This window comes from Cynara cardunculus (assembly GCF_001531365.2).
Source record: "Cynara cardunculus var. scolymus isolate 2C chromosome LG 2, CcrdV1, whole genome shotgun sequence".
NCBI classification, from domain to species: domain Eukaryota; kingdom Viridiplantae; phylum Streptophyta; class Magnoliopsida; order Asterales; family Asteraceae; genus Cynara; species Cynara cardunculus.
In genome coordinates, this window is record NC_037529.1 from 4,948,844 (window position 1) to 4,965,149 (window position 16,306).

At 36.3% G+C, this 16,306-nt stretch overlaps 1 protein-coding gene across 1 annotated transcript; it reads right to left on the reverse strand.

The window, feature by feature from the left end:
- Positions 1-4,524: 4,524 nt before the first annotated feature.
- Positions 4,525-15,784, reverse strand: LOC112507301. Its single transcript, XM_025111833.1, has 5 exons — positions 15,661-15,784; positions 12,298-12,505; positions 9,119-9,455; positions 5,369-6,664; positions 4,525-4,802 (listed from the first exon to the last, which is right to left on the reverse strand). The coding sequence occupies exons 1-5, from the start codon at positions 15,762-15,764 to the stop codon at positions 4,696-4,698; spliced, it is 2,052 nt and encodes a 683-aa protein (XP_024967601.1). The 5' UTR covers positions 15,765-15,784; the 3' UTR covers positions 4,525-4,695.
- Between the last annotated feature and the right edge of the window lie 522 nt (positions 15,785-16,306).

Here is a 16,306-nt window from a genome sequence, read left to right on the forward strand (position 1 = left end):
TTATGGTTGTTTTTGTGGTACATATGCCAGTGCCTATATCAATATTGATTTCAATGGTATTATATATGGTGGTTCAATCAAAACTGTAAGTTTGTAGACAAGTTATTGGTTTTGAGAATAAGGGGCTGTTTGGTAATTGCTGAATGGTTTGGTGCAGAATGATTAAGAGGCCCTCATGATATAGTGCAAAGTGAAATATAATTGTTTGATAATTGTGTACAATGAAATTAGGGCTCTTAATGGTTAAGGGAGATCCAGGATACAAAATCATTCAGAGGGTTTTAGAACCATTAAGAGAGACTTTTTTTTTGCCAAATAATATTYACCTCTTAACGATTCAGATATTGCCTTTTAATTGAACTATTAAGAGGTAAACAAACAACTCCTAAAATGTAATATAGAAGATAAATAATTGTGACTTGAGAGTTTTGATTTGAAAATCAAAATCAAAATATTTAGGAAGCGTTTGGTTCGCAGATTATAAAGGAGTCTGATGGAATTGAAATGTTGAATTCCATTGACCAAATTCTATTATCTCGTTTGGTTCATTCTTTTTCACAAAAGAAATCTTCAAAATTCTACAAATAAAGGAATTTAACATTCCTTAGCAATACATGGTATTTTAATGGAATGAAATTCTCTATTTTCATAATACCAAATAGTGCTCTTAACCCAGTATACTCTAATCTCATAAATCCAATATGATCATCGTTGACCACCTTCGACCACTGTCCATCAGAACCACCATCAATCTGAACCACTGCCGATCACCACCGATCTGAACTACCACTGACCACTATTGATCTGAACCACCGCCGGCCACTACCGAGAAAGAGGATCGAGTGTTGGTGTATGTATAGTTTATCCCAGGATGAGAAGAAAAGTGTCTGGATTTCGATAAGAAGATCCATAACTCGAAAGAGAGATAATGAATTTGATTGATTCAATTAAGACTTTGGAACAAGTAGAAAATTACAAGAACCATCCGTCATGTTTTACATTCAACTTCTTGGATTGCTTTTTCTTGATCTTCAAGAAAACCCTAAAAAATCACAAGGGTGGTGCCTGATTGGTTTGAGCTTGGCTCCAAAGGTCAAAAGTATCAGGATGTCACATGTTCAAATCTAAGGAGGAATAAAAATCCCCTTGTGGCCATGGAGGTTCAAATGCGGTGACTTCTGGCTATCTGCAAAGCAGGTGGTCGCCCTGGGATTAGTCGGCTCGCATAGTGGGTTGGATATCCAGGTTAATAAAAAGAACCCTAAAAAGAAGAAGCAACAAAAAATTGATTTGAGGGAGTACTATTTTTTTTTTATTAACTTGGATATCCAACCCGCTATACAAGCAGACCAATCTCAGGACAACAATCCGTTTTACAGGTAACCCAGAGTCATCGCATTTGAACCTCCATGGCCACAAGAGGATTTTTGTTCCTCCTTGAATTCGAATATGAAGCCTTCAGACATTTTTTACCTTTGGAGCCCAAGCTCAAACCTGGTGATCACCACCATTATGTTGAAAAAGCATAACCAAGGTGGTTTTTGGTGAGACTCGCTTTAAAGTTTGAATAGTTTTGAGGGATTGTTATCAAGTTGTGATTGGTTGGAGGGATGTATTATCACCATATTTTCGTATATGCATAACAACTTTTTTTTAATTAAACATTTACTTTATAGAGGGGTATAATGGTCATTTTTATTCTGTCATCGTTTAATACAAAATACTTGGTAAACAATAATTTGCAATTAACACATGCGACAGTTAAACCTCTTAACTCATCAGATCTCTTACCACAATCAATGCTTACTCATAAATTTTGGTAAACAACCCCTTAGACATGATACAATTAGATCAATATGGTGGCCAAGGAGGGAGGGGTGGAGACGTGACAGTTGAGAGTCGTTTATGGAATGCTTACTTGTTGCCACTTACTTAATTGGGTCAATATGACAATGCCCGTTAATCTAACTCGGTAAGCGAAGGAAAAGATGCTTACTCGATTAGAAACTTACTGGGTAAGAGACACTTACAAACAATACATTTTAATGATCGAGAATATTACTTGATAAGACAAGTGGAGGTGGTGACTCTTACGGGTAAACACTTACCTGATAATAGTTTGATAAACGACCCCTTAAGTCACTAGAGTTTTCCGTTAGTTTTAATTTTTCCTACCTTTCAGTTTTATTTATGTAAGTCTTAGTTTTTCCCACTTTTACTGTATGCTGGTATTTATTTTTAATCCTCCTCTACAGTTGTCGGTGATTATGATTCTATATTTATTTTATCTCATGTCGTAAATATACTGGTTTTGTTTTATCTGGTTTCTAAATTATGCCATGATGACTTGAACCCATTGAGGGAAAATCACCTTATTGGGTTGTTATTCAATTCTATTAGGTTCAATTCTGGAAAAATCATTCTTCACCTGTATCATTTTCGAAACGTTAGACCATTTCAGGGCACGTTTGTAATTGTATGTATAGCTATAAACGAATGCTCAACAAAGCGTCCATGAACTGTTTAGCAAGAAACTCACTTATGTTCGTCTATTTAATAAATGAATGAACACGAACAAGATGTTTGGTTCGTTTTAGTTAAATGAAAGAAAATGATAACTATGTTTTATCTTTTAAGGCAAAATGACATAATTTTGGGGTCGTTTACCAAAACTTATCCGGGTAAGTGCTTACCAAGTCACATTACCTTTTCGAATGAATATGACAAAGACCAAGAATCTTACCCGGTAAGAGCAAGGCAAAAATCGGAAGTCATACCCGGTAAGTGAGGTCGACGACTCTTACCATGGTTAGCAAGGCATAAGATGCCATTTTTGTTAACCATAATCTTACCCGATAAGTAAGTGATAGTGTTAAATTTTACTGGTAAAAACTTATCGGATAAGTGTTTGGTAAACGACTCCTTAGATCACAAGGTTACAATTATAGATTACATGTTTTCCCTGGCTACATTTGAACCTCCGTGGCCGTAAGGGAATTTTTATTCCTTATTGGTTAGATAATTATTTTTCTATCAAACAAAAAAGTAAAATACATTTTAAAAGAGGAGAATACCTCTGACAAATTTATTGAAAACGAATTAAAAATACACCTAAATGGCATGGTAAACCTTTGAGAGCTTAAATCAATGGTGTCAATAGATGCTAGTTAATTAGCTAGTTGTTAACTTATAAGCTAGTCATGTCTGGCAAAAACTAGAAATAAGTTAGATGACAATGAGAAGGAAAATGTTGAAAATTAACTTGAAAAATATAAGATACATAATCGAAAAATGGAAGAGAAAAAAGCATCAGGAGCTTATTGAAAAACTACTTGAAGTAGCATTTCAATAAGCTAGCTTATAAGTTAGTTTACGGCTAACTAAACAAGACTTTTTCAATAAGCTCAAACAAAAAGAAAGTTTATGGTTGCCAAAAACATGGCCTTGGACATATCGAAAACATCATACATTTAAACTAAATTAAACCAAATCAAACAAACCCAGTATAACCCACCTGAAGATATAGTCTGGGATGTAAGATGTATGGAGACCTTACTTTTGTCTCAAAATACAATGAGATTCTTTCACAGAAGACCTATGCACCATGCATTTAGAAGACTGTATATAAGTATGTGATGAATTGGTTTAGAGAATGATAAAGAGGAAGCATGTTTTAATCCCCTAGCTTCTCCATTTTAGCAGACTGAAGAACAAAAACTAAAGAAAAGAGAGACAACAAAGCAAAAAGTAAATGCACTATGCATATGTTCTGGACAGCATAGGATGTTAGTTTATCATACAACACAAGATCTAAGAGCCTGTTTGTTAGCAGCTTAATTAGCTTAATAGGACGCACAACTTATTTGGTCAGCTATACATGACTGTTTGGTAGTGGCTTAATGATATAAAAGTGGCTCATCCGGTAAGCTTCCTGAGAGAGCTTTATGCAGAAAGCCAAGTTTTTTTTTCCAAACCTGCCCCTCCAAATTAAATATCACATTACTTCCATCTATGAAAAACCCTCTTAAACAAAAACCTTCCAAATATATACAAACAGATTAATCCACACTTACAGCTCAATTCATACAGGACTTGGTGGAAAACCAACCAAACATCCCCCAAGTCAGATCTGTCTGTTCATTATAGTTACGGAGAAAATGTAAGTGAATTAAGTCATAAAAAGAAACCTAGATGAAGTCCTGCAGAAGTTAGCCTATGAACCAAGATGTTTCAACCTTGCAGCCAATATTGTGTCTATACCCTCTTGAATCTAATTAGACAAAAAAACACATCTTTCCCATGTAATATCTCTGAAAAATGATTCCAGTATACGGGTGGATTGTAGTCTGAGATAAGAAGCATATTTTGGAACAGGGTTTGTATAATGTTAGATGTATTTAGATAATAACTAAATGCATACTTGTTCCTGGATTTCCATAGTTAAGCTTGTTATCATAAGTGTTGCCCTTTTTTCACATGCTCAAGGATAAACAAGCCAAAAGGACTGAAAAGGAAGACAGATAGTTGATCACCAAACCAGTCTTTTATCACATATACTCGCTCTAATAAATCCATGATATTATATTACGGGTCCTAGATTAGCCTCTTTTACATTAGGAAAATTGCATGGATATGAAAGAGGCAATAATTTGCACCAAGTGGAATAAAAAAGCAAGATTATGCCTGGTTTTGTGATCAAGTCTTAGAGAGGAACCTTGGTGAAGATCGCACCTTATGCTTCTTCAAGTCGAGGGATTTCTTCTTAGAACCATAATTGTGTCCACCATCACTTGTGACATTCTCTGCCATGCATATATCATAGGACCGTAAGAATAAAAATCAAATAAAAGTTCTCACAAGAATTTGTATCTGCACATATTTGTGACTAAATGAGAACTCATGGGAAATCAGGATGGGGATCTTCCAGCCAATATGAGAATTTGGGACGAAAAAAGAATGAACTGATTTAATACTGTTATGCTACAAAATTCTAAAATTGTATGCAAGTGATGTGATATGCAGCAAAGCTGAAACAGAATCCAGAAATCAGATGTTTACACAAATCCCTTCCCACCCTTCTTGGCCTGTTATATGTGAAGACGAAGGATCGTGTGAGACAAGGAGTTAAGGTGAGAAGTGTAAGAAGGGATTTGGAACCTTGATCACTTTTAATTAGTGTTGATCTAATGGTTCAGATTAAGTCCCAAAATAACCCATGAATTAGATTAGAAGGGCATTTCCAATTGATCTCCAATTAGGATTGATCCAAGGGTGGATATCCCTTCTTACCCTTCTCACAACTACTACTATTCTTACTTGGAAACCAACTCTATATGTGAAAGGTGTCAACAAAATTAAATGGATGTACCTTCCGAATCTTGGGTTGCAGAAGCACCACCGATCGTATTCCTCTTCTTGTTCCTTTGCTCAGTGCGAAGCAGATCAACATTGGAATCTATAAATTTGCTGTCAGTTTTTTCACTGCTGTCTGCTCCACCAGATATAGCCCTTTTCTTATTTCCCTCAGCAGGAGACAGGCTGATATAAGTGGAGAATGGCAAATTAATTGCCTTCGTTGTTTTCAACATTTTGACATCTAGAATGCCTTCAATTCCCTCAGATAATACCTCATTTATGGGAAATTCATCACCGCCTGATTCTTTTGTGGTTTCTGTTTTTATATTTGCAGCCTCCTTGTTAAGCATCGAGCGTGTGAGCCTTCTCATATTGCTAGAATTCTTAGTATCCACAGTGCAAGTATTTCCCTCAATGCCTTTAGGTCCCTTGTTTCCTTCTTCCATTTTCGAAAAGACTTTCCGTCGAGCATTTGGTTTGGATTCGTTCTCAGCAACAGGCAATGGCATGGTGAAAAGAGTTTTCTTGTCTTTTGATGTATGACTTCCATCAGCCTTAACTTTGTGGTCAGAAGTAATATACTCCTTGCACCTGGTTGACATACGCTTTTCAACTACACTTGTAGTCCCAATAGTTACTCGTTCTCCCTCTTTGCAAAGTGCCGAACGCGTAAACCTCCTGTTACTTGCAGTACTTGATTTGTTTCCATTAACACAGCTACTCCTTTTATCATCATCAGGAATGCCTTTGACCTTCTTAACTGTAGCACGAGTTAACCTGGTTCTGATTTCAGGATTCATCTTATCTTGTGTCACTTGTGTGATATTTGTACTAAAATCACTGTCTTCTGCTTTACTCTTTCCAGAAAAGAGTGGCTTCTTCACAATTCTAATTGGTTTTGTAGTAACTTCTGCTTCCGAGGATAATTTATCAAAGAAATCATTAATCCCAGAGGAAGAGTAACGAGCCAGAATAGATGACTTCAAGACTTCTTCTTCCTCATCAGTGAACCCTTTTCTTTCCTCCTCGTTAAGGGAAATTTCAAGGCTTTGAGGCAACTTTGACATCATTGAAGCAAGAGCTGCACGAGCAGCTAGAGGATTGAGAGGTGACCTGTTCTCTGGAAGCTCTTCAGTTGATGGACTCGGGATCACAGGGGATGACGGATTTTTTACGTCAACTCTCCGTGATACCTCCTTACTCCAGTTTGACCTCCTCAGATGACTCTTCTTAGTAGAATTTTGAATTTCTGGCTCTCTTACATCTGGGACAGAAATATCTGTTCCTTCTACTTGCTCATCAGTATTAACTGCATCACGAAAGCTCATCTTATAACACAAAATAAATGGAAATATGTAGCCCTCAGCACTTAAAGAGTATACAAATGAAAATGTTAATTGTTGAAGCTAAAAATGATTCCAGGCTCCATTACCAGCTTAAGCTTTCACGCGAAATGGTTGATTGACATAGGAACCGTTTACCAAACGCTTACTAGGTAAGTGTTTACCGGCACGAAGCCTCACTGACCTTATCGAGTAGCATTCTAAACCATCAAAATGGATTGCGATAAACATCTTTTACCTAGTAAGTGCTTAATAGTAAGAGTCATCTCCCTTACTTACCGGGTAAGAGTCTTGGTCCTTGCTATGCCTCTTACCAGGTAAGATTCTAGGTTCTTGCCATGCTCACCGGTAAGGTAAGTGACACCTGGTAAGCGCTTATCCAGTAAGAGTTTGGTAAACGGCCCCATAGACAAACAAGAAAATACGAAAGAGAAACAGGATAACACAAACCTCCATATACAAGAAGTTTCCAATGCCTATTGTAAGTATCCAATGGGATTTAACATACGTTAAAAACTTAAGTCCATTCGGACGAAATCAACCTAAAAGTTAATTTAACTTTAAAGTTTTTTTTAGAAGAGTATGAAAGTGCAGCTTCTTGCAACATATATGACAGCAGAAGTATGTTTCCTATCATTCTCCTAACTCCGTAGTCCCAGCTCTCCAGAGTTGTACATACCTCAGCAGCTTGCTACCTTCCATGCCTAACACCAAAGGGCAAATACGGAATATATATACCCGTCCAGATACAACATTGCTAGATGCTAACCATCAATTTTCTGACAGACATCCCAGTAAATACAGAGACATTTAAGAATTGCACTTTAAAGGTACAGTAACAAATGAAATCCAACATACATGTCAATGGTATTAGACTAATACAACGGCAATACTGTTTAGTCGTATTGGTTCTTTCTGCTCGTAAACCTATCTTCTATAAACCCGCATATTCCATTGTCTCTGCTAGTACAATTTTGGTTCCAGAACCCTTCCAGTTCATAGCAGATGAATGATAGGCATGTAATGTGTAACCTCTGGGCCCCGGTCAGTGATGGAACCTGACATTTTAGTCACAGTAATGACAAGTCAGACAGCAAAAGCTTTAGGGCATAATCTTATATATGCTTACTCAGGGCCTATGAGTTCATCGCATGCATATATATCGCACATGCCTACCTCTAACTCGTCTCAGGGTGATTCTACACTTTAAGCAGTTCAAGCAACTCTTGAGGAGTGCATTATTTTTTTAATTAAGATGAAAAGGTTCTTCAGAGCGTCAAACTACTACCTCATTTGCTCACTCTATAATTGTAATTATACTTCTCCATAAAATGTTATGGTCTTGAAAATCTCATATGGTCATCTGTTTGTAACTTCCCTCTCCACGACAACCTACAATCTCATGTAGGTTTATCCTCAAAATATTCTATATTCCTCTTTTTGGAAATTGGAATGATGCATATACAACCTAAAATCTCTTTCCTTTCCCTCTACCTAAACAACCATCTAGAAGCATACATTCACTCTAAGAATCCCTCTAAAATGATATATACTTATTTTTCTCTCTCTCTAGGCGATATAATTATTTTTCTAGTCTGTGTCGTCGATTATGCTCAAAGCATAGCTAATATGAAGAGTTCCAGTTCGAGACAATTCTAGGTCCCAGATATTGGCAGACTGATATTTTAGGGGAATAGAGGTTTTAATATCTTGAGAAAGTTAACTTCTCAAAGTATGTTCTTAACCTTCTATGTGTGTAGTTCACAATAACCTTGACAGGGGGACACTTGTTCGGAAGCTCAATACTTTACACATATGCGGATATAGCATATATCTTTACAGTAATTAGTCAGTTTATGTCTTCTCCACATTAGATGTAAAAGGTGCTCCACAAAGTTACAAGTGACACCACAAAATTCCTTCATAGAGGAGTGGCATCGCAAGATAGGAGACTCCTGAGATGCTGACTTGGCACAATGACTAATGACCCAATGGCACCAATTATTGTGTTTTTCATTATGTTTGATCATATGGACTAGATGCCTAATATGCACTAGGACCTGTGGCTGACATGTTGATTTGACTCTAAAGAACCAGATTTCCATAAGTGTACCAAATATATAGAGGTTGATTGTCATCCCGGTGCATAAATATTTGGTAAGGTTGGCTTCAGAATCTCCATCCAACTAGCCAGTTCATATTCACATCCTAATAAAGCCTGTACAGAAGACCCTATAGACATAATATGTAACAAGTTGGGCAAGACTTGCATCTATGCTGCACCTTGTGGAGCAGTCTATGTAATGTTATATATGTTTCATCATAATTGCACATCATTTCTGCCATAGTCATCTACACATAGCAACCAAAACTTTAGAAAGGTATGAGAACTTAAACACATTGTTGGTTATGGAGTTTACCTTCTAACCCCAAAATCTCATCTCTAATTTTCTTCTTGGAACAATGAACTGAGTTTCTGATTCCTTCTATTTGTTTCTCTAATAAATCTTGGAATTCCAGATCAATTGCATTGACAACAGTCAGCTCTGGAGACATACTGGAGAAATTAGAGTTAATCAGCAGCATTTCATCCATGAATGCCGAAATTGTTGGATGATTATTGATGCTTTTGTTAGCCAGTCTCATTACTGAAATAGATGGAACTGTTAAACTTCCACCATTGAGGTCTTGGTGAAGCCATCTAATCATGAAAGTACATCTACACTGCATCCTCTTTGAATGTCTTACCCTTAGTACCTGTTAATGGCGTAGATGATTAGATTATGAATGATTACAAAACAATCAAATGCAGTAGCACTTGTGTAACTAGACCACGGTAGAATGTTATAAAGTTTTACACTGCCTGCAAGTGCATGCAATAGCATAATGATGCACACTCGTTCACATTCCCTCACCAAAGAAAATTGCAATATCTGTATCCGGTATGCGAGTCCTTCATATTTCTTTTTTTTTTTTGGCAAATACATACTAGTTTGGAAGTCGAATATAGGTGTGGCTCATGTTTCTTGGAACGGAGCAAGTATTAAGGTGTTGAGGATTCTGGAGKGCATCTACAATCAGCATTAGAGAATAAGAAATCAGAGACCTACAGCAGACTGCTATTGCTGCTGGTTACAGCAAATTAGTAGGTGATTCAGTAAATATCAAGACTTCTTATAAGTATATAGTTTAAAAGGTTGAGGGACTACTTAAAACAATTTTCATGGTTTTCCGCTAATACTTGCAGGAAAATATCTTGTAACCACTCAGACATTTAGTAAGTAACATTACAAACACGAACATCTGTCGAGCAAGAAGCAACAATCTAATAGAGTAAGGACCTATGAAGCACCGCCACTTGTCAAGAGTGTTGTGTCTGCACCAGGTGCGGTTTCGGTGCGGTAGGCACCGGGTAAGCACCCCCTTATTAACAACTAAAAGGATCACTTGGACACAACTTAGCTAAATTTTGGTGCAGCTTGACTTCTTAATGTTTGGGGGTCGGCTTTTTTTTGCTATACTAAGTTCTTGTGTTGAGGCTTCCACATCCAATAATGAAATAAGGAGTTCAAATATTTCTAATATGTACGGTTATAAAAACATGAAATTTATACACTCCTACTGTTAAAATAATTATGGTTTCGATGTTTTATTTTGCACATCACTCTCTTTTTCTCCTCTTCATTGCCCAATTCATATGTGATCATCTTCTCTGCCTGTTTCCATTCTGTGCCTCCTTTGCTTGTGTTAGAATTTAGGATTCCATGATAAATCCGTATCAACTTGGATTGATTTTTGGATCGTGTGAAATACACGTTCCAAAAGCAATATTTCGACCCTATAAATACCGTGGTTTACACGAAGTTTACTTTGTAATAATCCAAAAATGCACTTCAGTTTTTAGACAAAATGATAGGAAAACACATAGATCTTGTTTTGTTCATATGTAAAAACGAGACTGAAAACTCTTTATAGGTATGTGGATACTGGATACCTAAAGTTACCAGCGGTTATAAGGCAGTTAAGGACACTCACCTATCAGCATCAGTGAGTGTCTCACTGATCAGCATCATCGCTTATCAGGTAGACACTGAAGCTGAAGCCAACAACTTCAGTGTCAGCTCCTTATGCAAACCGTTTATGTTTCGGGGTGCTGGCCCTTGAACCCAGCTATCGGTGATCCCGGATTCAAGTTAGCTTATACAAGTGTGCTCTCCGCACCTCCTAACTCGTATTATAGTTTAACCAAAACCCCTTCAGTCTCATGTAAATCTCAATTACGCCAAATGGCAGATCACAGTAAAATCACCAACAGCTTGTTGTTTCTTGTTGACTTTTCGAGATAGTTTAACTTTCCTGTTTGTGTGTTCATAGAACATGGCTTTCCAGCAGAGTTTGATCAACAAGTACTTCGATGCACTATTAGTATGGATTTATATACATTGATGATGTTTCTTTGTTAAGTTATTTGTCTATTTTGGTGTGTCTATATCTGTCTGCATGCATCTATGTACGTATATATGTGTTTGTGTATCGCGAAATATTATGGCACAAACTTTAAACAAAAATCTCAAAATGTACAAGTTCCAAAACATGTCTCAGCACATGGACACATGGTACAACTATTTCATGCATGAATTGAGTAATTCCTTGTGCAGTGGACCTTTGACCATCTAGGCATCTATTCCCCATACATGTGTACACACAATGCACACAAACATACAAATATGCACGCAGTATGCTGCATCCAAATTTTACTATATTTGAAAATACCAGAGACACACACGATAAATGCACCCGCGCCCATGTTTTCTAAGTGAGGACTTTAGATATGTGAAAAGTAGAAATCAATGTATACCAATTGAGGGAAACAGTCTAATTGTATAAGTAACAACAAGCAGATTGATATTACACCAGGGACTTGGTTGCAGATGCATATGTGAACCAACGTTACAGATCATTCATATGGGTTCGCATATACAGTATAATTATATATGAGGATAACAAATAAAGATCGGCAATAGTATTAGACCTACGAATATTTTACTTGAAGCAAATTCTTGTTTTTTTAACTTTGCTTAACTTCCCATACGAATTCTTTTTATCTCATTGAAGCATCAATAATACATATAAGTTCGTATTCACAAAGGCTAAATAATGTGAAATATTATCGTTGCAACTACAAACACAAAATTCATCATTCATTTCATCAAAAGCAACTAGGTTAGATCATCACTGATTTAATTCATTTCATCATGATTCTTGTTAGTTCTTCACAAAAATAGATCTTCCTCCAATTCAGATACAAAGATTATTAGCTCATATCATGGCCATTTCTCAAAAGAACGTACTGATGCCATGCAGATGGCTGTAATGCGGGTACATGGGTAACCAGAACAGTCCTAAGTTACCTCTATAAAATTGGTTTACTGCATCAAATATGGCATTTAGTTCTTGAAAGTAACCCGTGGCAACTTGGTAATAATCACAGTTTCAACTTCAATCAGTTTCTCATGATCAGATCTCCAGAACACTCTACATCCTACCTACAACATGTTTTAAACATTTTATAAGTGAAACCAAGTTCAAGAAAATATACCTTTTCAACCTCTGCGTCGAAGAAGCCTCCCTCGGGTTGTGAGTTTCGGTTGACAACAACATGCTCACCTGGTTTGATGTGAATGCAGTCATCATCTTGGAGAGGAAGAGAACGAACACGAATTCGCATCAGTGCTTCTTTTTCACTCACCAATGTGTCTTGGAAACGGTCGTTCCCATATTTTATAACAAGAGAAGCATCATCTGGGCTGCAAATAAGAGAAGTCACATTATCACAATCAGACAGGTATAAACACATGTTAGGATAATGAGATGCCCTTAAAAATATACCACTAAGCCAAAAAAAATCTGTGGAATCTGATACTTAGAGATGMGTCAGACGCATGGCAGTTAGTGCCCTTGTGTATTCAAATGTCATAATTATGAAAAATGCAGACTCCTGAGACAACTTAATCTTTCTCGTAAACTTTTTTTAGTAATGTAAACATTTAGAGCTAAAAAATATGTTTCTTGCTGAGGGGAACCTGAAAAAGAGCACATTGGTGGACCAGTGAGACTTAATATACAAGCATTAGGAAACCCTGCTACTACTAACCATCTTTATGTTGGAGCATAAAATATTTGTCATAGCCAACTTGCCACAAACAAAAAACAACTCAAACCTTCTTTATCAAAATGTCAGTTGGGCAGCAAATGTGAATATGAACACATCCTATGGCAGGAGGCGGTGTAGTGGTTCCGACAGTATGGTTACACATAAACCAACGACCAACCATATTTGGTAAGCTTGTGGAAAACTTGATTCTTATTTATGTGGTCGGTAAACTGATCACCATAGATTAATAATATATCGCATTTATCTTTTTGACAGAACTACTCTAGAAGGTGTCTTATCAACGTCCTGTGAGAAATCATCATAGCACGATGCATCGACTCCGTACTAGGGTGAATAACTACTGATTGTTTTTTTACTCTTCCATGAGACGAGGTTTCCTAAATAAGATACCCAGTCATGGAACTTGTGAGTAATTCAACATTCTGCCAAGTTAGCAGCACCTGTCAAGCCCCTACCTATCGAGGCTCCCACTCTACATTCTCCCTGCTATGAATACAAGATATGTCTTATTCAAGCACCCAGTAGATACCAGATACAAAGATGGAAACAAGTGTGAATTACTACCTACATTCATAGTGAGTGATGCTGAATGTGTAATTTTCAAATAGTTAAGCTTATCAGCACTTTACTTCTATTGAGAGGCTTTCAGTCTGCGTATAACAATTTTTGGTACAGAATGGGTGAAGGATCCATGACATCTTCTCATCAAAAAGAAAAATTCCCTATGGAGACTGTGACTACTCAATCCCGAGAAAACACATAAGTCTGCCAAGGCTTGCAAGTTGAAACTATGTCCAAATGTTCTTTAGCTCAACTATGCCTTCAGTGTAATCCCATGTCTTCACAATATCATTCACGTTCCACACAAACAACTAAACTATCTTCTTTGTTGTCCTCTTGTTGAGATCAAGTTATACTTCCATACAGGAACTGCTTCATGTAGTTTAAAATATTAAATGAAATAAAACCTCATGAACTTTTAGAATAGTACCATGTTGATCCTTTTCTTTTCCTTAGATCTAATTTAAGAATGAGAACTTAAATAAAAGCCCTGGAACAGACATTTACATCTGTTTATTATTATTTGGTGCGTTTATATCATTATTACCTTAAAACACATAGTTAGCATAAATGCAGGTTGATGATAAATACACAGGTGTCCTCCAATTGTGACTACCAATATTGATTTGATCTTTCATGTTGATTTGAACCAGATGGATGTCGAATTAGTCTTCGCTAAAATACACCACGTCAAGCAACCCTAAAGAGGGCTATAAGAGATTGATTCACAATGTGAAACAAGTATGGATAGATGCACCATCTGAAGAGATTCAGATTATGATGGCTAAGACGACGCTCTTTCTTTTAAACCACAACATATTTTGATACGAATATGAGATCACACTTTTTTCTGGTGAAACATTATAAATCATACTATGGATGATCAATCATAATAGAACTAGAGAAACGATGAAGCAGGGGCCTCTCTAAAGCCAATGGAGCAAATACAGCTAGCCAAGAAATAGAAAGCCTGGTAGTCAATGAATCCAAGATGGCAAACTAATGATGTTTAATGTTATTTTATCAACACATATTACATAACATATTTGAGTAACGATGCTTGATCCAATTGTGTGTTGAGTATACAGATATAAACATCGGTGTTTTTGTATCTTTACAGGGAACTTGTTGTTTATCTGATTTTAGTTCCGTCACTCTATATTGGATGTAAAATGACCTGTGATTCATTTTATGCTTTTAGGGTGTGTGTATGTGTGTGGTACATACACGCACGATAGATATATGTTCAAGGTTCATGAAGATGAAATGCAGCACGCAACACGAGCTTTTGGGTTGGCACCATGTTATACCATACATTGTTAATTCCATGTACGGGGATCCAGTTGCACAGTCGGCTCACCGAAGGCAACAAAGGTTTTAGGAACATTTGGTACTTGGTAGAGCTAGGGAAACCCTTACACCTTGCAAGATCCTGGCGACCATAAAGTGAATGCTGTTCAAGAAGCATTCATTGAAGAAATTGAGGCCATTAGTAATGGGTTTGATGGAAGTCAGTGGAGTTGTGGCGAGAAAGTTTAGTATGAGTAGGTATCTCATGAAAATAGTGGATGACGATGATGAGCACATTGATGATTAACAAGGCTTATATGATCAGATAGAAATGATTCCTGATCCCAAAGATCAGATAATCCAGCACAACTAGATTGACATCAAAACTCAGTAACCTATCAAATCAATATTTGGTAAGACTTCTTCTGATTTTAGATTGTTACACTCAAAGTCAAAACCCTTAGAACAATAATCCTATGAATAGTTAGACAGACCCTCTTTCCTTTCAAAGAGGTGTCATCCACAAACATTCACTTACAGGATTTTGCTTTTTAAAGTAACCAGATATCCCATCCTGCATTTAGAAATTGGAAAGTAATAACAAACCAGACATCCCATCCTGCATTTAGAATTGGAAAGTAATAACCCTCTATGGCAGTTCCTTAATCGGGCAGTGAACTTGGATTTAGTTTCCAGAATTCCAGACTCCAACAGATTGCATGGATTATCCATGTCAAATCAGACYGAGCCACAAGCATCCAGTAAACATTACCAAAAACACGAAACAAACTGATATAAGTTGATCATTAAGAAGTACAAATCAATCAGGATTATCCTTGACGGTTTTCCAACTAAGAAGATCATCCGAGTTCGCAAAATCGATTGCAATCAGTACATGGGAAATGAAAATCAAATCAAACACATTGAAAGTCTGACCTGAAATGAACCTGGCAAGGGTGCCAAGAACAGTCATCTTTTCTCATGGCTTCAAGTTCCAGGTCGCCGGCATCGGCTCCGATAACATCAGTATTGGTTGCCATTGATGAAATCAGTGTGATCGAAGCAGCTTTGGGTGGAGTTTTTGGAATAGTAAGAAAGCAATGGTTAATAATTCAGATAAAACCTTTTTTGGTCCATACCCACTGCCAGAATACCACACCCCCTTCCTCATTAAAAATAATCAAATTAAAAAAAATTAATTATTAAAACTACAATGATACCTACTTAATACAACGAGATATATCTTTGAATTGAATATAAATTTGAATATATTATAAAATTTTGAAAAAAATAAATGATATTAATATCAAATTAACTATTTAACTATTTAAAAGTTCTCATTATTATTTAATTTCTTTAATTTATTTTTTTATTATAATAAAATTGAAGTTTAAAAACGAACTAAATTATATTTGATTTAATAAAATGTTTTTTTAATACAATAATTAAGTATTCTGTTAAAACTCAATGATTATCTTAATCATATTTTGAATTTTTTTTTAACACGGTAATTAAGTATTTGAGGCCACGCCATCAAGAGATATTGATATAAATGTAATTTTAAGAAAATGATGTTAGACTT